Source organism: Lucilia sericata, unplaced genomic scaffold (genome assembly GCF_015586225.1).
Source record: "Lucilia sericata isolate MDLA Ls3-8-SP2 unplaced genomic scaffold, ASM1558622v1 Contig002672F_arrow, whole genome shotgun sequence".
NCBI classification, from domain to species: Eukaryota; Metazoa; Arthropoda; class Insecta; order Diptera; family Calliphoridae; genus Lucilia; species Lucilia sericata.
The window spans coordinates 147-25401 of record NW_023996402.1 but is presented as its reverse complement, the minus strand read 5'-3'; the positions used below and the strand labels follow the sequence as shown (position 1 = coordinate 25401).

The window sequence follows — 25255 nt, the reverse complement described above, 5'->3', positions numbered from 1 at the left end:
TGTGTTTTTATTTATTTATTTGAAACAATAATAACATCTTTTTTATAAGTTTTATAAATATTTGATATTTAAGCAAAGTTAATAAAAGTTCAGAGGGAAAAAGGGGCACTGTGTGGTTTTTGTTTTCGCTTTCAAATATTTGAAAAAAATCACAAATTACATTTGTTTAAAATGTTTTTAAGTAAGAATTTTAATAAATAATATTAAATAGTATAATAATGTGTATATAGTTTTCTAATTAAGTGCTTAACATAAAATACAATAAAGATAACAAAAATAATTGAGGAGAAAAAAGGGAAACATCACATAGATAACCACATCATTTTTGAAATTCATTGCAATTCTTTTCTTAGTCTATATTCATTCAATTTTGGCATATTTCTAGTCCATTAAATAACAAATCGGAAAACACTTTCTTTGTTTGTTTTATTTTCTTCACTTTAAATATCTCCAAAGAAATAACCTAAAGCTGTAGCCGCTTTAACACGCACAAAATGATTTTCGTCCTTAAGCAATACGGCAATTTTATTGCCCACAGCTTCGGTTTGTGTATTACGTTCAGTTAGGAAGTTATTTAGAATGCCTGTAATAAAAAAAGAGATTGTTTTTTTTAATTTATATAGGATTATGTCATGATTTATTTAGCTACAAATTTTGTGAAAATTCGTTATTTTACAGAATTTTAGTAAAAATTTCAAATTTTTTATAAATTTTCGAAAAATGTATATTAAACTTTTTAACAAAAAAGTATTTGATTTCAATTTAAATGATTTGAATACTTGGAATATAGTAAATTTCTACACTCACCAATAACAATAGCAGCACTTCCTCTAACTTCTGGCCATTGGCTGCGTAATTTCGGTATGCAAGAATCTATAAAATCTTGAATGTGATCGGTTAATTCCATGGCCTAAAAACGACAAAAAATAAATTAAAAAAAAGATTGCAATCTCTCGAAAAAAAAACTTACAATAACTTTAACAAAATCCACTATAAAATTATTATAGTTCAATTGACCATGATCTAATAAATGACGCTGAGCCATATCATTGATTTTAAGAGAGTGTAATAAACTGCAAACTTTACGTAATGTGCCTTTGCAAGCCTGTTTGAAGAAAAATAACATTAAATATGAGAGAAAAAAAAAACAGTAAAAAAGTAAAATGAATAAATACCCTTATAATCGTGGCTTCTCCTTCACTAAGATGCAACAGCAAAGGAAATAGATTAGCAATTAATTGTTCACGCAATGCCTCATTTGTGGAATTAGGTGAAACCGTGCCATCATTCATGGACATTTTCGATTGACACAAATCACCAAAGAGTATAATGGCGGCTTCACGTATTTCCAAAGAATAACTGCCAAAGAAAGGACGTATACGTATGGCCAAAGAAACATGAAAAGATTCAACACGATCACTGGGTAAATTTTGTAAAATACGCGATAAACCACGCATACTTTCCAAAGGTATATTTATTAAGCATTCACTGAAAAAGATAATCATTATAAAATGAATATTCTACATAAATTGTTTAAAAAAATACAACTACACACCTAACGGTATCATCAATACCCTTGAGTAATGCAGTTATAGCAGTCTCATCATATTTCTCTATATCCTCTTCCGTCAATAGACCCACATAACCCATACCCTGAATACTTAAGCCACGAACCACAGCATTTGGATCACTTAAAGCCGAAGTCAAATGATTCATTATAATCGAAGACACCTCACCACATGGTGTGAGAGGTACCATACGGGAGAATAAACCCACCGCTGCTACACGCTGACCATCATACGGAGATGCTACATATTTACTTAATGTGTTTACAACATGTTTCATTTGATTGGAATTGATATCGATCTGATTCGATAGACCAATTGCCATGGGTGTTAGTAGTTCAATGAAATTCTTGAGATCTGTGCTGGAGGCTAAATGAGTGTGTACAGTAAGTACGGTAGAGATTTGTTCCATTTCCAAACTGTCCAAAAATTGTTGGAATGTTTCCAAAATAATTTGACAAGGATTTAATTTAACGGTTTCCTTATTCGGCACAAAACCAAATTTTGTTTTAGTAACTGTTGTAGAGGTGGTTCCCAAAGTGGGTGAATTGCTACGAATGCCCGTATTCATGGGAGCGGCCAAATTTGTATATGATGCCAACGAAGTTAATAGCATGGTAAATAGTTCTGGAAACTTCAATTTCAATTGCTAGTTTAAGAGTTAATAATGAAAAGTTACATATGAATTATACATAATTAAGTTAAATAGATAGTTATAAACAAACCTCCTTTATATCCTTGCAGGGCATCATTTTATGTAAAGCACAAAATATTGCAAACGGTTGTACACTGGCAATTTTTTGTCTATCCACACATGGTTCATTTGGTTCAAATAAACATGAGGAGGAGAGTATTTGTAGGAAGTGTTCAAGTAAAATACCAGTTAAATCACTATCGGTGCATATCAAGTGCCAATACTCTACAATATTTCTGTAATAATTTCATTTTAATTGTAATTTGTTTTGTTAAAATCTCTTAAAATCCCACTTACTCTTCGAAAGGTAATTGCTGTACTAGCATTTCACATGATACCAATTTGGGATGATGTTTGGTCAAAGCTACCAATGCTTTAAGTACTCCGGATTTAGCACGATTTACATCGCAGCCATGAATAGCCTAAAAATTTAATATTTGTATTAATGATTTGCATGTTTTAAATCTTTCAAATTGTTCCAAAAAATTATCATTTACACTTTTACTCACCGCTAAACTGTCTTTAACAAAATCTGGTATGGCATGGAACAACTCGGAACCCTTTTGTTGAATGAAAAATTTCAAAACCACTGAAGCCCCTATAGCTGAACTCTGTTCAGGATCTTTCAGACTATGCAATAAGGTTTTGCTAAAGGAAAGAATAAACAACTCAAATTATAGCTTTTACAAATAACTTAATAAACTTCTTACCAGAATTGCAAATACTGAAAATTCGATATACGTAAAGCAATAATTTTTGCAATCTCGCCAGCAAGATTATAAATTTGTTTTGGGTCATCGGTAATAATTTGTTCCTTAACTACTTCGATTTCTTTGATCCAATCAGTCGAACTATCGGCAATAGTTAGGGTTTCATAAATGCAGGCTATTTCCAAAGTTTTTTGTAAAATATCTACCGATACTTGACGCACTGTACCATTCGAGTCAATGCAACGAGGTACAATTTTACCCAACATTTGTCCCGTTTGATTAAATTTCGAAGGTGCCTCACAGCCAATCTTCATGGACTTGATGTAGACATCCAAGGTATTATTGTAGACATGACTGGCACAGATGCGTACCTCCGAGTTTTTATCTCTTATCCAGGTCTCAAGTATAGAAATGATTAAGTCTAGCGTAGACGGCGAAGGATCCTGTTCGATTATAACTTTAACCAGTTGATTGAGTTCGGGCAGCGATTCATTTAGATATTTGGCTAGAAAACTATTGCGTTCATCTTCCTCCTGGGATTCGAATTTCATTTTTAAATTTTGAGCACAAGAGAAAAAGTTTTTGCAGGCGATTTCAAATATAACACCGCCATCAACAGACTCCGTGGCCTCCTCGCCACCTATGCGTATAAAGTCAGTGCCCAATTTCAAAATGGTGGGCAGTAGTGGTAAATCATCAAAGGGCTGTTCGATGGGTATGCTGAAAACTGCTTCCATTATCTGTTTGCGGTATTTCAATGGAGAAGGCATTTTCTCTTTAGTATTTATCATTTGATTGCAAATACTCAGTAATGTCTTTAATATAGCCGACATAACACATTGATCCTTGGTGTTGGTTAGTTGTAATATCAAAAAATTCAAAATAGTATCATCTAAATTGGCCAAGGATTGTAAAGGATCAGCTTCATCCATTATATGACCAAAAGCTTTTATAACCAATAGATTGGTTTTAAAATTTTCCAATTCCTTGTGTGTATCTTTAATAAAATGTAAATTGGAGAAAAATCCTGTCGAATGTTTGCGTCCACCAATGTGGGCCAATTCCGCCAGTTTCTTTATTACAATACTAAGATGTTTACGCGATATATAGCCCAAAGCTAAAGCACAAGGTACAATCTTATCTTCATACTCTGCATGTTTTGTGTGTTTATCTAGTTTTTCTTGTCTTGCCGAGTTAATAATCAAATCGATTTTAGCACTGACCACTGGATTATCATTAACATAACCTAACGTCAAAGCAATGGCTTTAATCAACATTCCTCTTTCAACATTTAGAGTGGGTATGACAAATTCATTGTGTGGCAATACCATGGGATAAACAATCATTTGTTCTGCCATTTTATTGGCCAATCTTTCGGAAAAATGTTCATCATGTTTACTCAGCAATTCATTGGTTTCCGTGATAAACAAGGTCAATTTATTAAAATACAAACTTTCCTTATTGATGTTTAGCAGTAAATCGGAAATACTTTTTTCCCACAATTTGGCTAGTTCTGGATTCAAATGGGGATAGTAGTACTTGAGGAACGTTAAAATATTAGTGGCTCTTTTAATGCAATGATAATTGCCCAATAAAGCTAAACATCGGGCGAATATTGTTTCCGCTGAGGGCACTACTACTTTACCACTTTTAGCAAAATTAGGAGCCGGTGATCTGACTGCATTCTCCTCTACACCCACAGCACCCTCTCTTTTATCTGTTTCGTCTTCTTCGGGGGCCACTTCAAATTCTATATTGGGTGATTTCGCAAAGAGACTAGCCAAGCATTTAGCCAGGTTGGAGCATATATCAGTGTAGTCCAACAAAACAAAATAGTTTAACAGTTCTCTTTTTAACAATTCATCCATAGTGCCCACCGTGGAAGCCAACATAAATAAGGAGTTCTCACAGGAAAGTACAAAATTGGCATGCTCCTCCAGGGAACCATGTTCCTGGTTGACTTTGGTAAATTTACAACTATAGCGCACTATAAACCAAACAAATTCCTTTTCCTTAACCAGAGACTTTTGGGCTAAAGCCACTATACATTTCAATAAAGTCAATTTCATTTTAATACTCTTCTCACTGGTAATCATTTGCTTTAAGCATTCCATAAAGGATTGTAATTTATTTTCAATATTCACCGTAGATGTATTGAGCAAGTGTGTCAATATCAATAAACTTTTAATGCGTTCTCTTTCGCTATTGTTTCGTAAATGCATTAGTAAGGTATCCATTATTTTGGTGGCATATACTCCCGAAAGTAAATGGAAACATCTTAACACTTCATAGTGACCTTTAACAGTCTGGGGCTTTTCATAATCCGGATAGACGCAAACTAAATCGAAAAGATTTGATATCAATTGTTCAGCCACTAAATCCAACACAGAGGGCTGCAGTGAAATATTCGTTTTCAAAACCGCCGATAAAAATTGTGTTACCGAATTTCTTTCTATCGAACGGCGATATAAACCCAATATTTGTGGTATAAGGCGAGGAGTACGATCTTGTATTTTATCAGCTGGCAATAGTGGAAACATTGAAGAAAGTGCTTGCAAAATTTCAACACAAACTTTTGGTTCTCGCGACTGCAACCATTGATTGAAGAGAACATCGTAGGCTACCGAAATTTCGGTGGAACAATTTAATAAAGCTTCCACTTCAGCGGCAGTAGGTGATATAACTTCATTATTTTCATCTTTTGTAGAAGAGGCAAAGGCAGCATTAGCCGTTGAATGTTCCAGCAAGGCTTCACTAAATCGGCCAATAGCTAAAACAAATATTAAAATAAATTCCTAAATATGTAACTATTTAATTTTATAAAATTTACTAAATTACCATAAGCATGTGCCTGTTTTATATGATCCGGTTTTATGCCATTCATACTGGGTAGTGTTGAGGATAGAATAGGTTTAATAAAGGGCACAACACCGGGTATATTTGTGGAGGCCAGAGTTCCCAAACATTGCATCACCATAAAATGTGCTATAGCACCCTCTTTTGTATGACCCATTAAGGCTTCCATAACCATTTTACAATCATCACCACGACCTATAGCCACCAAAATTGATAGGGCATGATTTTGTATATTCGGAACATGTTCTGTAGAACGTGTCAATTCTTCTAAGGCCAAAGTAATAAGTTTTTTGTGAGCCTCTGAGGGTATTAAAGCTTCTGATTCCACGACTTTTTCAATGGCTCTATAATGAAAGAGTTTATAGATTATCGCAGGCGTATTATAAAAATTATTTACTGTTACTGTAACTTACTTTAAAATAATTGTTATAGTTTGTTCTGTCATTTTGGGATGTTTTTCTTTATATTCTATTAGAATATCTGTAGCTCTTAGGGGATGTGTTTCGAATATTTTTACCAAGGCCGATTGTATGGCCATGCGTACAGTTTCATCTTTATCCGATAAGCCATCGAATAAATTGTGTAAGACACCTGCAAATAAAGAAATATGTTTCTTTATAAATTAAAAAAAAAAAAAACTTCATCTGACAATATCTCAGCAAATACAAGAGATTTTTGATGTCTGTGTTAATAATTTGTTGGCCTACTACGGTGAAAGTCTTTTTATCTTTGAATTTATTAGTTTTTGTATTAATATTTATTAGTAGACCAAAGAACAGTGAATACCCCTAATATTTTTCGTACCGAACTGTAATGAAGTAAATCTTTTTGTAATACAATATTAAAAACTCCGGTTACTGATACCAAATAGCCTTATCAAAGATATAAATTGATCTTTACATTATTTTTAATTTCACAATTTTGTAAATTGCCGAAAGCCAATGAAAAGAATAATAATGATAAATAAAATATAATAATAGACGCTTCATAATACATACATACATACATACATATGTATTTATTTTAGCAGTTAGTTCCAAACATCATTTAAACAGTGTACATCTAATGTTGTCTACCTTGCTAAGGAAACCCTAGTAATACATATTTTAAACATGAATGTCATACGCTTTGTTTGGTTGAGTGGTTTGTTTATCACAACAACAACAACAAGTGTGTTATTGTTTTTAACCTAAATTTTACATGGATTTTGAAATTTCCACAAACAACTATGCTAAAAACCGTGCTACTAGGAGGTGCTGTATACTACCATACAATTCCTATCAATTTAATTCAATATATTAAAAGTAATGAGGAAAATTAAAAAAAAAAGCTTTCATAGAGTAAATAATTTAATTTTAACAAAATGTTTTACCTTTAAAATGCCACTGCACAAAAGTTCTTTTAGAGCACTGCATTGAATACTTTTTATTTTTCGTTATATTATTATTATTATTATGAAATACTTTCTTAATTGAATCCAACAACATATCAGCTTGAATTTTATTTTAACAGTTTCTTCTTTTAACGTGAAAAAAATAAGAAATTTTTCCAACAAGTTTTATGTTTACGAGGCACGCAATTGAATTTTCATATTTTTTATTATTTTTAACAAAATAACTATATATTAAAATAGCTATTTTTTGTAATTTTATTTAAATGTGCAACTGCTGGCAAAGAAGTCTGTACAATTAGTGTGCATATTGCTATTGTTTTGTTAAAAAAAAAATAATAGTACTTTACCGTACGAGAGAGCTCTAGTACGACAGTTCAACGTACATATATTTTGTAGGGTTCTTGTGGTAATTAATACTAAAATCAATTAAAAATGGGTTTATTTTAGAATAAATATAAAACTCTTTAACAATTGAAAAGTCTAATCAGAAACACTGTTATTAGTGGACTAATTATTTATGATCTCTGGCTAATATATGTATAATCTATATTAAAACTATAATAACTTTGCTTTTATTACAATTATTTCTACATAATATTTTAATAAAATACTAACCGGCAACATTTACCTTAAAATAACAACAACCAAAAACCCTACTAGACTAGTCTATAGCAAATCGTTAAAATCGTATTGAATGAGTCATTGCTTATTTGCAATTTTATTTATTTTTTTTTTTTCTTTTTTGATAATTTGTTTATTTTTTTTTTATTATTATTTTGTTTATGCGAGTTATTGTAATGATTTTTGTCTTTTCTTTTTGGTAGGAATATAATATTACTGATTGGAAAATACGAATATGTTTTCTATTAATTACTCATTGTATTTTATTATTGATATTTTACAATAATAATGAAATTACATTGTTTATTATTAAATTAAAATGATAACTGTAACATTTTTCATCTCAAATAACGTGAACATTTTAAGGTTGAATTAAAAATTTTTGTAATAAATTTATTGCAATTATTGACAAACAATTTAATATATTTATATACATATGTAGCAATGAAATACTTTACATAAATATTTTCTATTTTAATGTTTGTCGGAACTTTTTTAATTTATCTAGCAATTGTAATAATTTACAAAGGAAAGACGTAATTTGAATAAACTTAGTCATTGGGACATTTTACATTGGAGTTTTTAAAATTGACACAAAGCAACATTTAACAAAGCATTTTATTATTTTACTTTTATGGCCAATAATTCAAAATACTTGGACACTTTTAGGTCTGACTTAAACAATTTTCTAAGAAGAAAAATTAATTAAATTATAAATTAAAAACTAAATTCTAGCTTCAACTCAAAAATGCAATATCGTGTGTTTGTTGGGTTTTTGAATGGGACACATATCCGGGGAAAACCAAAAATGGCTATAAAGAGAAGAATCTGTAAGCGAAGACACTTTTCGATGTGTAAAAGTTCTTCCGCCCTGTCAAATGCCGGTTATAACGAAATCAAATAATGTGGAAGTACAACTCAAAATTTTTACTATAGCGAAAGTTTTGTAATCATTTACACAAGATTTGGAACGCGAAGATATCTGGGGCTTTCAGAAAACTGTTTTCAGCAAGTATACATACATGGATTCAGATAGCGATCATCGGAACGCTAACGTGAATTATATAAAAACCGATTTTCTGTTGTTATAGAAACTAGTTATAAATTTAAAAAATTCTAATTTGAGGTACTTCAACTACCATTAGCCAAACTTAATTTCAGACCAGTTTTTTAATAAATTTTATGTTTTCTTTATCATCTTAACATTAATTACCATGATGAAAATGAATAATATTTACTCTTGTCCTTTAAGGATTAAATTTTAATGGAAAGAAGTGTTAAAGCATAAAAAATACATTTAAATACCAATACATACTAGCGCTGTGTACTCATCAGGTCTGGATAATTGACATTTTAAAGTGATGCTGAACTAGTACCATGTATTAAGGTATATTTTTTCGGTTTTCAATAATTCAAAAAGTACCAGTTAGAGAACGAAAAAGTACCATAAATTCTTTCCTACAGATTTTCATTTAGTCAGGACTATGAATGTTTATTTTTAAGTTATTATGTTCAATATTATAGAAAATTTAAAAATCCCTTTTGATGAACATATATATACCAAAAAGTCATTTTTACACCGGGCTCTACATGCTTAATACCCATTTTGAAAAAGTACCAGACACATGTCCGCTTATTTTTGAAATGTATGACGATAAGTATTAACTTTTTGTTGTACCTATTTAGTTTAGGACGATATAAGTTCATCGAATTTTCCCGTTTACCCCCATAATATTCGAATTTCTAAAACTGTCGTCGTAGTGGATATATTTGCAGTTCGTTACACACAACGTCACAATTAGAACCACACAGTGTTAAATTTATTCCATTTTACATCCCTGCTTGTATTAAAAGTTGACAAGAATTGAATGTAAAATTAATAAGATAAAAAGTACAACAACTTTTAACAAAAAGTTTAATATCACAGCAAAAATATGTAAATTAAATTATAAAATATTAAAGAATTTTAAAGAGTATAAATCATTGTTTACGCCAACTAATCAAATACCATGAGAAGTTATTTAACATTTCTTATTTAAGAACCCTTTTTAAAAAAGCCAGACATAGGACTAACAAAAAAATCCAAAGCAGGAGACTATTTATTATAAGTATTAAATAGTAAACTACCACAACGAAATGTTGTAACATGTAGAAGGTTGTGGCAGCCAAGGCAGTTTATATAAGTACATAGTTATTTGTTGTTTGATAGGTTAGGTTTATTGTTACGCTTACATAAAATATCCTTTATACATAGTTCGTTTGTAACTTAAACGACAATATGACGCCATTAAAATGTAATGATTTGATTAAAGCACGCAACTATAATTTCTTTGAAAATAAAAACAAAACGCAACAGGTTGAAAAGAAACACTTTTTCTATACTGTATGTGTATTATATATTTAAAAAAATCAATAATAAAAAGCTATTATGCATTTCATACATCAATTCGTGTAGACATGATAAACAACTGTTTTATTAAAACAAAAATATAGTATTGAAAAGTCTGTTTTTTATATATTACAAATGAAGAGGTTATGAAACGGGACAATAGCTGTATTTTAAACATGAATTAGTTGTGATAAGTGCTAGTTAAAAAATGTAACTTTTATTGCTAAATTCTGAAAAGAGGAACTTTATTGAAACGTCCCAATATATGTAAGTATGGTATGATTGGCAATTTTTTAGTAAAGTATTTTAGAAACAGAATTATTAAAGAAGTCTTGTTCAGAACTTAGCTATTGGCAGATTGTTAACATGCTAGTGGCAATCAATCTAGTTTTATTTTGCTAGTCTATCAGACTGATGGACGTGTGTTCTATTCCCACCAGGGACTCTATGACTCATCGCCAATCTGCCTCGGTGAATAAAGTTAGAATTGTAATTGTTGTAGATTCAAAATATCATTAATTGTATAACTTTAATGAAATTTTTATTGTCTGTCATTATAAATAACATCCTTCAACATCATTTCAACAATCTTTCATGTTACCTTTTGAAAATGCATAATAAAGTATTTATCATGTATATTTCATAAACATGTTTTCAATATACCAATCAAAATATTTTCATCAATATTTGCCGTATTAACATGGAATGTCATTGCCTACATCAACCTACATACATACATATACATATACATAGTTAGTCAGTTTGAAAGGAGGATGTATGTTACATCAAATCAATTGGGCCTTTTTTGAACCCACGAACTCTGGTCTAACCGACTAGAAGACATATAAAGAGGATGTTTCATTACTTACTTATCATCGATAGGATTGGAAAGTAGAATAATAAAAAGTTAAACAAATGTTTCTCAGAAAAAAATTGATATAAATTACACATGTAATTGACAGCTTTGGTAAAACAATAGTATAAGGACTAGGGAAACCAAAAATATGCTTTAAAAAAGTGCAGTAAAAAAAAATAAAAATATGCTCTTAAAATTTATAAAACAGGATCTAAAATTTAAAAAGTTTTAGTTACCTTTTTACATTGAAAAGGCCTGAAATAAACAACATTTCGTGTCTGCACTAAATTTTGAAATATGTATGTATATTGGAGTTTAAATGTTATTTTAAACAATTAATTTATTAATGTTCAGTAGGTTTCGATAACCAATAAAATGCCTCGATGTAATGTGTAAAATATACAAAAATATTCGCCAACAAATAGACGCCAAAATTCTTAAGTTCTTCTGATATATATAAACAATATCTTGTCTATGAATTCATACGACGCACCATAAAAGACATGCAATTGCATATTTTGGATTCCCTGATAATGACACACACACCGAAAGGGCAATTTGCTAAAATTGTATAATTAAGTAGACTTTGTACATCATAGATACGCTCTCATTAGAAAAATAAACAAAAAATAATAGAAAAGGTAGACAAGTCTGACTATATATAACCATTTGCCTATAAATGGAGTAATTTTCAGAAACCATTCTTAAAAGAGCTCTATCGTAATATTCCAGGGGCGTTACTCTATAACTCGATTCGAATTTGTATGTTAAATACATTGTGTTAGGAAAGCTTTTTCTTTCAAATCGAAAAACCCAGTAATATACATAGTTTTTATACGTATAAAAGTTGTTCTTATTAAATTATGTTTGTTAGATATTCTTTGGATGTTAGTTTTAGTCGATTTGTATATGAATATTCTTAAATTATTTGACATTCCTTTTGTAATTTTTTCTATAATATAATTTTTCGACCCTATATTATGTTCCGAGTTCTGGAGTGATGAGCAAAACTTGAATAAAACTTGAGCTTTTACTTTACAAACCTATTATTAAACCTACTCATGAAATATTTCAGAGTAGGTAGGTACGATTATTTTTGGCATTACAGACATCACTATCCTCAGAAGAGCTTACTTGTTTTGTAAACAAAAATATCCTAAAAAAATTAACATTAAGTATATTATGTTAACATTGAACAGTGGTAAACATTTTTATATCCTTAATGTAATTTTTTAAAAATAAAAATATTTTAATTAAATCTATTTTCTTTATATAGGTAGCTATAGTATAAAATATTTTGGCATTGGTAGTTTTTGTAAAACTGATGGTCAATGTTAAAAATATGTGTTTAAAAAAAAAGTTCAATTACCTTCTAAAATTGAAGGCTTATCTAGTGTTGAGGTGCCACCTGCACCACCACTGCCGCCTCCCCCTCCTTTATTTGGATGATCCATACGTTTGGTTGAGGAGCGTGTTCTCTTCCACTTCTCCAGTTTTAAAACAAAAAACTTTTTAACTGTAACACTTTTTTTTAATTTGGGGATATTTTTTATAGGCGTTAACTTAATTTCGCAATTTTGCTTTTTGTATAGAAATAAATTATCACTTTTTTCTTTGTCAATGAATTAATTGTACTACTAACGTTTTAAACAAGTCACCACGTAATGCTTTTCTTTTTTTGTTTTGAATTTTTAGCTTATTTTCTTATCACGGCTGCAGAAGTTGCTGTTTAATATTTATAACATTATTGTTATATTTTAAACCTGGCTAAAAATAATTATTTTATTTTTTAGCTTAAATTTTCTTTTTTGTATGCTAATTTTCTTTAAATTTCCGTTTTATTTACTATATACACTCACAAAACAAAGTTCTCTAATCAACTGGTTTTATTTTTATATTGAAAGGAAACGACAAAGAGAGGCTCCCAACAAGATGATATTGTAAGACCAGCTGTTTATTGTTTACTATTCAACTTAATGTCAAACTACCTTTAAAAAAAATTATGTCTTTTAAAAATGTATTCTTTATATTGTCAAAATCCCTACATAAAGAAATTTAAAACAAAAAATCGTCCCCCCTGCTGACACCTAATAATTAAATCTTGGTTCCAACTAAATAATGACTAAACGACAACAAAAGGGGAGTATTATTTTGCCGTAGAGAATTATACATATTTTGCTACGTCGTATTCTTTTTTTATTATTTTACCAAACTTTAATTTTTGCACTTTATGTTAACATTTTAAATCCTCTTTTAATTTAACAAATTATTTTTTTATATTGCATTATAATAACAAAATACTATAACAATTTAATTTTTATGCAATGCACTTTGCAAAAAATAACAACAAATTACGCCGAAGAGAAATGTAAAATTCTTATTGACAGCAGTGGGGCTAAATTAGCTATTTTTAGCATTTAATTATTAGAATTCTAGCGATTTTAAATAAGTTATGTATTCTAGAATGGCTCAAAAATGGAAATTGCTGATGTTGGAACCAAAAATTAACTTACATACATATGTGTCAAATATTTGTTCCCTTACATTAGTATCAAATATAATGGCTTGGATTCTAAGATAAAAAGTTACTTTTTTGAGATTTTTACATATTTTTTTCGTATTTCTTACAATGATTCTTACAAATATACGCAATTGTTGTAATATATAAAAGGTCTTCCAAAGGCGCTTTCAACATCATATCAAACATTTAATAATACCAAGGTAAGTATATAACTTTTAAACCAAAATAGAGATGTTATGAACAATTAAACAAATCGCCGCTATTAACAGCACTGTTTGGTAATGCAGTTTTCAGCTAATTTACAGAGTTGTACCACACGGTACTTAATAAATGTCAGAACACGGCATGATCTTTGGCAAGGCATTAAATTCTTTAAAGTAATTTAAAATTAAATAAAGATTAAAAATATTAATCGATAACTAATAAAATTGTATTTGTATTTTTTAAAAACTTATGCAATTGTAAAAACGTTTATAATCGTTTGCATAAAACGTTTATTTAAAAACAAAATATTTTTCCATCTGGCATCACTGAAACTAATAGTTTTGTTTTTTTTAATCAGTCCTTAATATTTCGTCTTGTAAAACGTTTTAACTAAAAAAATGGAAAATATTCCGCGTACGCATGAGGGTAAGTAAAATTCTTTCCAAGATTAAGTTTGTGCCATTACTGCAGATATTAATTTCATAAATTTATTACAAAATGATAACTTCTCTAACTAAAATTACATATTTTTCCTCAGACATTGAGGCTCAAATTGCCGATATACAATCGAAAAAGAAGGAAGTACAAAAAAGTGCGAGTGAAGGTGTAGGACTATTGGATAGTGGCAACTTTTATGATACTGATTTTTATGATGAAGGTGCAAAAAGCAAAAGTCGCTATGAAGGTTATCACACTTCTATTGCGGCCAATGAAGAAGCTGACGAGGATGAAGATGAGGGCATACCAGTAACACAAAAGCGCACCACATACACAGCACCAAAATCAGTTTTGAATGAAGTGACTCAGGTGAGTTATTGTTTAAGGAATACGTATACCTTAAATGAGAATATGTTAATATTTCAGGGTAAGGAAGATGTTGATCCTCTGGCTGACCGTAGACGTCCGACTATAGCCGATCGTGAGGATGAATATAAACAGAAACGTCGCCGTGTTATTATTTCACCCGAACGTGCTGATCCCTTTGCTGAGGGTGGCAAAACGCCTGATGTCGGTTCCCGTACATACACGGACATTATGAGGGAACAAATGTTAAAGGGAGAAGAGAGTGAGCTAAGGCGTAAAATTATTGAGAAATCTAAGGATGGTACCTTATTGAAAACTGTACCAGATCCACCAAAAGAAGGTGGCCGTAAACGTGGCAGATGGGATCAAACTGTAAGTGACAGTTTTGTGCCCGCAAAAGTAGCAGCCACTCCAAGTAGTGCCGCCACTCCTACATGGGAGGAGGTAAGTAATATGTCTTTATATGTTTGTAAAAAAATATTAAAATATTCACTTGTTGTTTTCCAGAAAACTCCCGCCGATCATCGTTGGGATGAAACACCGGCTCATAAAACGGGGGCTGAAACTCCAGGAGCTACTCCAGGCATAACTACTCGTATTTGGGATGCTACACCAGCTCATGCAATGACACCGGGCCATGAAACCCCTGGACATGAGAAGTCGGTCAGACGTAACCGTTGGGATGAAACACCCAAGACCGAAAGAGAAACTCCTGGTCATAGTGGTTGGGCTGAGACCCCAAAGCCGGACAGAGGAACCAGTGATAATGTGGTCGCTGAGTCTACACCAGGAGCTTCGAAAAGAAGATCTCGTTGGGATGAAACACCATCTAATGCTACACCTTCGGCTATGACACCGAGCATGACGCCAAGCATGACCCCACACGCTACACCCGGACATGTAACACCTATGTTAACACCTGGAGGTTCAACACCCATTGGTGTAAAGGCGATGGCCATGGCTACACCAACTCCTGGTGCCTTAGCTGCCATGACACCTGAACAATTGCAGGCCTATCGTTGGGAAAAAGAAATTGATGAAAGAAATCGTCCCTTCACCGATGAGGAACTTGATCAAATGTTCCCTCCTGGCTATAAGATTTTACCACCACCAGCTGGTTATGTGCCACTACGTACGCCAGGTCGTAAATTAATGGCTACTCCTACCCCCATCGCAGGTACACCTGCCGGCTTCTTTATTCAAGTTGAGGATAAAAATGCCAAGTTTATGGACAATCAACCAAAAGGACAAAATTTACCATTTATGAAACCAGAAGATGCTCAGTACTTTGACAAATTGCTAGTAGATGTTGATGAGGATTCATTGTCACCAGAGGAAATGAAAGAACGTAAAATAATGAAACTTTTACTAACCATCAAGAATGGGTCTCCTCCAATGCGTAAATCGGCCTTACGACAAATTACCGATAAGTCCAGAGAATTTGGTGCCGGTCCTTTGTTCAATCAAATTTTACCACTGCTTATGTCTCCCACATTGGAAGATCAAGAGAGGCATCTTTTGGTTAAAGTCATCGATCGTGTTTTGTATAAATTGGATGATTTAGTAAGACCTTACGTTCACAAGATTCTTGTAGTTATTGAACCTTTGCTCATCGATGAAGATTACTATGCCCGTGTTGAAGGTCGTGAGATTATATCAAATCTTGCCAAGGCAGCTGGTTTGGCAACTATGATCTCTACTATGCGTCCTGATATCGATAACATTGATGAATACGTACGTAACACTACCGCTCGTGCATTTGCTGTTGTCGCCTCGGCTTTGGGTATTCCCTCTTTACTGCCTTTCTTAAAAGCTGTATGCAAATCGAAGAAATCTTGGCAGGCTCGTCACACCGGTATCAAAATTGTACAACAAATTGCGATTCTAATGGGTTGTGCAATTTTGCCTCACCTTAAAGCTCTAGTGGAAATTATTGAACATGGTTTGGTAGATGAACAGCAAAAAGTTCGTACCATTACTGCTTTAGCTATAGCTGCTTTGGCTGAAGCCGCTACTCCTTACGGTATTGAGTCATTCGATTCAGTACTAAAACCCTTGTGGAAAGGTATTCGCACACATCGTGGCAAAGGTTTAGCTGCCTTTTTAAAGGCTATTGGTTATTTGATTCCCCTTATGGACGCTGAATATGCCAACTACTATACACGTGAAGTAATGCTTATTTTGATTCGTGAGTTCCAGTCTCCTGATGAGGAAATGAAGAAAATTGTCTTGAAAGTAGTGAAGCAATGCTGTGCCACCGATGGTGTTGAAGCCCAATATATTAAGGAGGAAATTTTGCCTCATTTCTTTAAATTCTTCTGGAATCATCGTATGGCTTTAGATCGCCGTAATTATCGTCAGTTGGTAGATACTACAGTTGAAATAGCCAACAAAGTGGGAGCCTCAGAAATTATCAATCGCATTGTGGACGATCTCAAGGATGAAAATGAACAATACCGCAAAATGGTCATGGAGACCATAGAAAAGATAATGGGTAATTTGGGTGCAGCCGATATAGATTCTCGTCTTGAGGAGCAACTTATTGATGGTATACTCTATGCTTTCCAAGAACAAACTACTGAGGATGTGGTAATGTTAAACGGTTTCGGTACTATAGTCAATCAATTGGGTAAGAGAGTAAAACCATATTTGCCACAAATTTGCGGCACCATACTTTGGCGTTTAAATAACAAATCAGCTAAAGTGAGACAGCAGGCAGCAGATTTAATTTCCCGCATTGCCATTGTAATGAAGACCTGTCAAGAGGAAAAACTTATGGGACATTTGGGTGTCGTGCTTTATGAATATCTGGGCGAAGAATATCCTGAAGTACTGGGTAGTATTCTGGGTGCCCTTAAGGCAATTGTTAATGTCATTGGTATGACCAAAATGACACCGCCCATCAAAGATCTTCTGCCACGTTTGACACCCATTTGAAAAATCGTCATGAAAAAGTGCAAGAAAATTGTATTGATCTAGTGGGTCGTATTGCGGATAGAGGTCCAGAGTATGTATCAGCCAGAGAATGGATGCGTATTTGTTTGAGCTTTTAGAGTTGTTAAAGGCTCATAAAAAGGCAATTCGTCGTGCCACTGTAAATACATTTGGTTATATAGCCAAGGCCATTGGTCCCCACGATGTGCTCGCCACTTTACTTAACAATCTTAAAGTACAAGAACGTCAAAATCGTGTTTGTACCACCGTTGCTATAGCTATTGTGGCCGAAACTTGTCGTCCTTTTACCGTATTGCCAGCTCTTATGAATGAATATCGTGTGCCAGAATTGAATGTCCAGAACGGTGTGCTTAAATCCCTTTCCTTCCTTTTCGAATACATTGGCGAAATGGGTAAAGATTATATATATGCTGTATGTCCTCTACTAGAAGATGCTCTTATGGATCGTGATTTGGTACATCGTCAACAGCCTGTGCTGCGATCAAACACATGTCTTTGGGTGTTTATGGTTTCGGTTGCGAAGACGCTCTCGTGCATTTGCTGAACTATGTGTGGCCCAACATATTCGAAACGTCCCCTCACTTGGTGCAAGCTTTTATGGATGCTGTTGAAGGTCTGCGTGTTTCTTTGGGCCCTATTAAAATCTTACAATACACCTTACAGGGTTTATTCCATCCTGCTCGCAAAGTACGTGATGTCTACTGGAAAATTTACAATTCTCTCTACATTGGTGGTCAAGATGCTTTGATAGCTGGTTATCCCCGCATAACAAATGATCCGAAAAATCAATATGAACGTTATGAACTTGACTACACACTTTAAAGAAAGATTTTATAAAATTATAAGTCATAGGAGAAAAATATATATTTACAGCAGCATAATTGCCGTATTTAAAATTTTACATTATACTAGTGTTTAAAAACAATTTTAGATCTTAATAAAGAAAAAAATGTAATGAAAACTTTTCAATATTACAATATGAAAGACACCAAAAATGGAGTTTGTATTTTAATTTGATTTCAGTGCTACTATTAATTTTATTATTTAAAAAAAATCTATTTTTTTTTAAAAATAGATTTTATGAAAATTAAAAAAAATTATAAATTTTTTAAATATAAAAAATTTATTAAATTTTCAAAATAAAAAAAATCTATTAAATATTTTTATAATAAAAAAAATATTTTTTTTGTTTAATAAAAAAAAATATTTTTTTTTTAAATAAAAAAATTCCAAAAATTTCGAAATATTTTTTTAATACGGATGCTATAACAAAATAAACAAATTGGATATAAATTTATCATTCACAATTATATTTTATTTGTGTTTTTGTTTACATTGGACATCATATTTTAAAGGGTTGAACGAACCATTGGAGGTTACGATGGTATGGTGGTGGCTGATCAACAATTAAAAAAAATACATATTCGGTTCTTTTTAATCTACATTAACGTTTATCGTTTTCGCTTTGTTATTATTTATTTAATAATAAAATGTTTACAAACTAATTACATAATAAATACCATACATACATGTACATAAAAGTAAGACTACAATACTAATTAATTAATGATAATAATAATGAAGTAATGAGCTGGATGAAAAGGAATGGTACAACGCGATGACAATCAAATGAATTCAATTCTAACAATATTGATTGGTTGTTGGTTGATTTGTTTAACAAGTGGGAACTTAAGGGCCACAAAGCCCACATAAGTATAACATATGTATTTACAAACTACTTTAAATATTAAATTCTTCAATAATCTTTATAAGGTTTTCCAAACCAAATAAGTAATTACTATCGAGTTGGCCATCCTCTGCTGGAAAAACATGGGCAAAATCAATCATACGCACTTTAACGAAATTCTGCAAAATTGTCGATTGATTACTGTTTGTAAAATGTTGTTGAAGGCATTTCTCGTCTGTTGGTGGGTTAGAGTTTATGTGATGGGAACTTTTTAGTTGTGCGTCAATATCACCATTTGTTAGCAAAGTGCCATTTTGTTGTGCATATTGTACTAAATCTAAGGCCTCACAGTCGTAAACAATCAATAAGGAACTGGCATAGAAGTGCAGGACAGTCTGTTGTTTAAACCATTCACGTATAAGGTAAAGTTGTCGTAATACCTCTTGTACCAAAGGTTGACAGACTTTGTTTTCGGCATTTAAGAAATTGCGTATTGTGTCTTTCAGACCAGTGGTGTCCAGCTGCTTGCCATAATCTTTACCATACTTTTCTAATACCCCGTTTTTGTATACCTGGAATCCGGGCAAACATAAACCCAAGACTTGTTTGCTATGCAAATATTTTTGCTCTTCCACTTGACGCTTTTGAGGCGAAGCCAATGGATCCCATGTACGCTTGCCTACCTTAATATCCATTATGCAGGGTTTTAACATTCCATGCGAGAGATCTTCCAGTTTTAAAAATGTATGCTCTTTGCAATTTACTTGCAGTTTTAGTTTGTTATAAAACTTTGGCACTAAATCACGAGCTTTCACCAATACGGGGTCACTGGCATTTGTGATACTTTCGTAGAAAACTCAATTCCCTCTCACCGCACTGCGGTTTACCCATCGGCTTTAAGACACAGCCAACTGAGGCATCTTTCAGCATACCCAAGGCTTGAGTGTCGGGCGAGAAAGTATGACCGGCCACTTGATTCTCGAGCAGTGTGAAACCCTTCGGCAGCTGCGGTTGCAGTTGATTCATCTTATCAAATCAGTCTGTGTGTTGTAATTAATGGAGTGATGCAAACTTATGTCTTGTCTTGAGTTGATTTTATTCAGCAAATGATTCACCAGCACACCATGCGTTTAATACCCTTAAACATTTCCAGCCAGCCTGTTGTATGTATTGGCAATTTTTTGGTTATCGTCGTCGTCGTTGTTGTACTTAATCCCAGCAAAAAGTTACATGACAAAGATGTTGTTTAATCAGAATTGCAAGTGATGACGAAGTGGTTCAATTTAGGTGAAACATGCATGACTTTAACATTAGCGTATCATTGGAGACCATGTGTTTATGCAAGAATTTCGAATAATCGAACCAATGCAAGTTCGATGATTCGAAAATGATGTTTCATTGGTTCAAGCTATTTCATTTTTAGGTGTTTTTGGAAGATATTTTTAATATTTTAAGGGAAATATAAAATAATATTAATAATCAAAAATATTTCTAATAACACATAAATTTCATTTGATTAAATTAACAATCTGAATTAATTTTTGAAGTTTTAAAGGAATTTTTTAACTGCGGAATAGGTTGAATTTATGAAGGCGTTTAAAATAAGTTGTATTAGTACTGTTATTAAAGAAGTCATGAAACATGCATTCACTTTGAACTACTGCAAATTTTTTTTGCTGGGATATTGTTTTGTTGCTGTTGCTCATACGCAATGATGCTAACTTAGCTACTTTACAACTATTTAGCTATTTTTCAAAATTTGTAAATCACTTTTTTAAATTTGTTATATCGCAGTAGATATTGTTTATTGTCATCTGAACAGTTAACAGTTATTGCGTTATACTTAATATTCATACAAATTAAAAATGTTGATGAAATATACCATTTTAGCTGAAGTGCTTATAAAAAGTAACGATTTACGATTCAGCTGCATTTTTGTTTGGAAAAGTAAGGAACAAGGACGATTTTTGGTAAAAGTGAATTAGCAGCACTGTTAATGCAAAATTACCAACTTAGTAATAAGATAATGATAGATAATGTTGTAGAGTTTTTATTTAAAAAATCGAAAGTATTTAAAATTAAACAAAGTTTCTTATACATTTGAATTAATAAATATAAATATTACAATAAGCCTATTGAAGTTAAAAAGTATTTAACAAAAATTTTAACTTTTTTTAAACCAACAATTGAGGGCGTATTTACATAGAAACACATTTGGGCGGTTAACAAAAAATATGGTAGCTCTATAAAAGTACCATATTTTTGATACTATAATCTTGCGAATTCTTATTGGCAAAAGCTCTAATCGCCAAAAATGTCCAATAACAAGTTTTAATAATAAAATTTGTAGCCCATTTGCTTTATTGTTAAAACAGTACATATAAAAATAGATCTGTTTATTTTAGTTTATCTAAGGAGCAATAATTCAGTATTTAAATATTTTTGTTACTACTTAAAAACATAATCCCCAAAAAGCTTTTATCAATATGGCCACACTAAATAAAATAAACTGATTCGCAAAAAATAAAAAAGAAGAAAATCATACAACAGCTCGCCGGGGACGAGTGCGTGTGTGCCTGCAACTGTCGGAATTTGACTATTCAGTTTTTTGTGCGACAAAAAAAGGAAAAGAATATTGGAATTCGATTTCACCTTTTCTTCATCATCCTAAATATAAGCTAATAAACAAATATAATGGCATTGAATCCACAATACGAAGATATTGGCAAAGGATTTGTCCAACAGTACTACGCTCTATTCGATGATCCGCTGCAACGAGCAAATGTGGTTAACTTCTATAGCGTGAGTAAAAAAGAAAAAAAAAAATACAAAAATCATGCCTTAAAAGGGCAATATTTCTATACAAATTCATTGTGGAATTTAAAGTAAACTTCAATATTTAGTTAATTAAATAGACAAGAAGGTGCTTAAAGATGTGCAAGTGCCAATTCTAGAATGTTCAATTTATGAGAAATATCAATTCAATGAGATCATAAATTGCCATGGGAGCAATTATAAAAAGTTTTTAATGAAAAGATTTCCACAAATACATGTACAATAATATGTACTATATCCATGAATTTCAAAAATCTATAAACTTTACATCCTGCAATGTGTACAGCAAGAGTTCTTAAAGCATTTTAAAGTTTCCTACTTAAGTTTGGTTAGTTTTGTAGATTGTATTGTAATTTTTTTTAGTTTCTAAGGAATCCACTTAAAATTTAACATACGAATCATTTTCATGTAAGAAAGTACATGTATAGACTGTATAGTATATGCATTTTTAAGATAAGTAAGTTTCAGTTCCCTATGACACCCTACATGTCCAATGATGTTGTTAATTAGCCCTTATAATTTTCTTTTTCTTACGAAATTTGTCAGTGTTAAATGTTGATTAAAAATATTTTTACGGAATTTGTTTGCGTTAGAGCCATATCGGTGGTGGCTGTCAGAAGGGTCTGGCAGAATTAATAAAGCAAATAAATAATAAACTTAATGGGTGTGGCTAGTACACATTACCAGTTTGTAGAAATCTAACGAAATCGAAATCAGATAGATAGATAGATAGATAGATAGATAGAGATAGATAGATAGATAGATAGATAGATAGATAGATAGATAGATAGATGATCGATAGATAGATCGATAGCTAGATAGATATAGCTAATCGGTCGACAGATAGCTATATAGATAGCTATAGATAGATAGATTCGCTCGCTCGCTCGCTCGCTAGCTCGCTCGCTCGATCGCTCGCTCGCTCGCTCGCTCGCTCGCTGCTCGCTCGCTCGCTATCTCGCTCGCTCGCTCGCTCGCTCCTCGCTCGCTCGCTCGCTCGCTCTCGCTCCGCTCGCTCGCTCGCTCGCTCGCTCGCTCGCTCGCTCGCTGCTCTCGCTCGCTCGCTCGCTCCTCGCTCGCTCGCTCGCTCGCTCGCTCGCTCGCTCGCTCGCTTCGCTCGCTCGCTCGCTCGCTCGCTCGCTCGCTCTCTCGCCGGCTCGCTCGCGCTCGCTCGCTCCCTCTCCCTGCCCTCTCTTCCCTCTCCTTTTCTTCTGCCCCTTCTCGTTTTTTGTTTTTCTTCTTCTCGCCCCCCGCTTCCTTTCTGTCCTTTGCGGGCTTCCCCCTTCCGGCGCCCCCCCCCTTCTGGCCCCCTTCCCTGTCCGTCTTCCGCTCTTCCTTTTCTCCCCTTTTTGGTCTCTTGTCCTCCGTCTTTCTTTCTCTCCTTTCTCGCCTTCCCTTTCAACCCCCTTTCACCGCGTCCTCCCTGCCGTCTCTTCTCCCCCTGTATGATGGTGGTGTTCTTATTATGTTCTTGGACGTTTACAGGTAAGCTAATTCAACATTAAATAAGATACCATTTTGTTTTAAGACATAACTATCATTCCATATCTAATATGCCATTATTTTTGAATTAAGGAAAATGTTATAAGTTCCATAAGGTTTTGCTTGCCTTTGGTAATTGGTTATCATTTAACCAAGAGATATTCTGTAGGTTAAAATAGGCTTTGTCTACGAAAACTGTGATATATCGTTATTTTATCAGATACTGAATATTTCTAAAAGGCAAATACAATAATATTATAATTGATATTATGACTTGATAATTGAATAAAATTATAGTATCCTCAATGTCTTTGAAAGTGGGAAATGTTGCGATATCTTAAAAAGATTAGCGAGGTCAAAGAACACCATTTAGTGTTTATAAATGTTTCACTATGTCAAAGTAATTGCTAACAAAAAAAATATTTTAAATATTTTACCAATTTATAGATAGTTACATTTTTTAGTCTTCTTGGATCAGTGAGTTTAGTATACATTAAAAAAAAACATCCTTCAACTTAACTATTATAATTCGTGAATATTCTTTTTTCTTTATGCTAAAATTTAAAATTTGTCACTATCCTCATTCCATACAATTCATACTCATCAACTTTTGCCATAATTACAAATTACAACACTGTTTTATCAATTTCCTATCTATACCTTAATTTTCTTACAGTGTGATGAAGATCCTCCACATGCATTCTCTCAAATTTTCGTTTTGAGACCATTGGGTGGAACATTTTTCTGTGCCCATGATATTTTCCGTTTAAATATCCATAATTCAGCCTAAAGAATAAACAAATTAAATATGATCCTGCTCGTGTGCTTTTCTTAATTTTTCTAAAGCATTATTTTAATAAATAATAAATATGATGAAAAAAAAAAAAAAAAAACAAGTGGTAACAACAACGGGCTTTTCTTTGCGAACTATTTTTTTTATTATTTTATTAGCTCTTAATTTTGTGCGCAATTTTTTTTTGTTCTCTTAAGTGGATAATAAAATCATAATACATTTACGTTAACATATTAATATGAAATAATATACATTATTATTTTAATGGTGTAATATGAAAAGTGTTATTTCAACAGTTGTCGAAAAACTTACAGATTTTAAAATCTTATACATATTTTTCAATTTGTTCTCTTTGGTTTAATAATTTTTTAAGTATCAGCATATATTTAGTACATATTTTAAATGGTAATCGAACAAAATATGACTAATTTAAAAGCTATCACAGTCAATATAAATTAAAATGAAATAATGAGAAAAAAATTATTTAAATAAGCATAAATATTTAAATACCAAATATATAGTTTGTTTACTCGAAACTCTTCTTAATATTTACGTTGACGCAAAGAGCGTGCACCTGATAATCCCTTCAAAGAACGCATAGCCATGGCACGATTAAAATGACGCTGTGGTTTAACGTCATAAGCTTCGGAATTACTAGTACATTGACCATTCGTATAATGATGATCAGCCCGAACTTCGGTTATCATTGAAGTTAGAATAACTATTAGAACCATAATAACCTAGAAATAAAAAAATAATTAAAATAAGCGGTTAAAGGTCCTCAAAAAACTATAATTATTAACCTAATATGTAACGAAGCATTACATATTTGATAATCTGTTCATAATAGTACTTAACTGCAGTAAAGGACTACTTTTGAATGCACCTTA

General features: G+C 32.3%; 3 protein-coding genes and 1 pseudogene across 4 annotated transcripts; 2 read left to right on the top strand and 2 right to left on the bottom strand.

Annotated features, from left to right (window-relative positions):
• Window positions 1-13308, bottom strand: LOC119614190 (maestro heat-like repeat-containing protein family member 1). Of its 2 annotated transcripts, XM_037970319.1 has the most exons (13): window positions 13293-13308; window positions 12454-12809; window positions 6239-6416; window positions 5808-6169; window positions 2970-5739; window positions 2769-2907; window positions 2557-2681; window positions 2291-2495; window positions 1556-2214; window positions 1176-1488; window positions 971-1105; window positions 808-910; window positions 1-583 (listed from the first exon to the last, which is right to left on the bottom strand). In XM_037970319.1, the coding sequence occupies exons 2-13, from the start codon at window positions 12536-12538 to the stop codon at window positions 441-443; spliced, it is 5217 nt and encodes a 1738-aa protein (XP_037826247.1). In that variant the 5' UTR covers window positions 12539-12809; window positions 13293-13308; the 3' UTR covers window positions 1-440. The 2 variants fall into 2 exon arrangements, with proteins under 2 accessions (XP_037826247.1, XP_037826246.1); XM_037970318.1 differs by lacking the exons at window positions 12454-12809; window positions 13293-13308 and adding an exon at window positions 7198-7520.
• Window positions 13309-14102: 794 nt separating this feature from the next.
• On the top strand, window positions 14103-18506 carry LOC119614188 (splicing factor 3B subunit 1-like). Its single transcript, XM_037970316.1, is given in 7 exon segments — window positions 14103-14235; window positions 14348-14616; window positions 14674-15057; window positions 15121-17542; window positions 17545-17652; window positions 17655-18029; window positions 18032-18506. Coding segments are annotated over 7 exon segments (3945 nt in total). The 5' UTR covers window positions 14103-14207; the 3' UTR covers window positions 18391-18506.
• A 485-nt stretch (window positions 18507-18991) lies between these two features.
• On the bottom strand, window positions 18992-20504 carry LOC119614189 (inositol polyphosphate multikinase-like). The gene is given in 2 exon segments (XM_037970317.1): window positions 18992-20109; window positions 20111-20504. Coding segments are annotated over 2 exon segments (972 nt in total). The 5' UTR covers window positions 20282-20504; the 3' UTR covers window positions 18992-19308.
• A 1321-nt stretch (window positions 20505-21825) lies between these two features.
• Window positions 21826-24429, top strand: LOC119614187 (annotated as a pseudogene).
• Window positions 24430-25255: the final 826 nt, after the last annotated feature.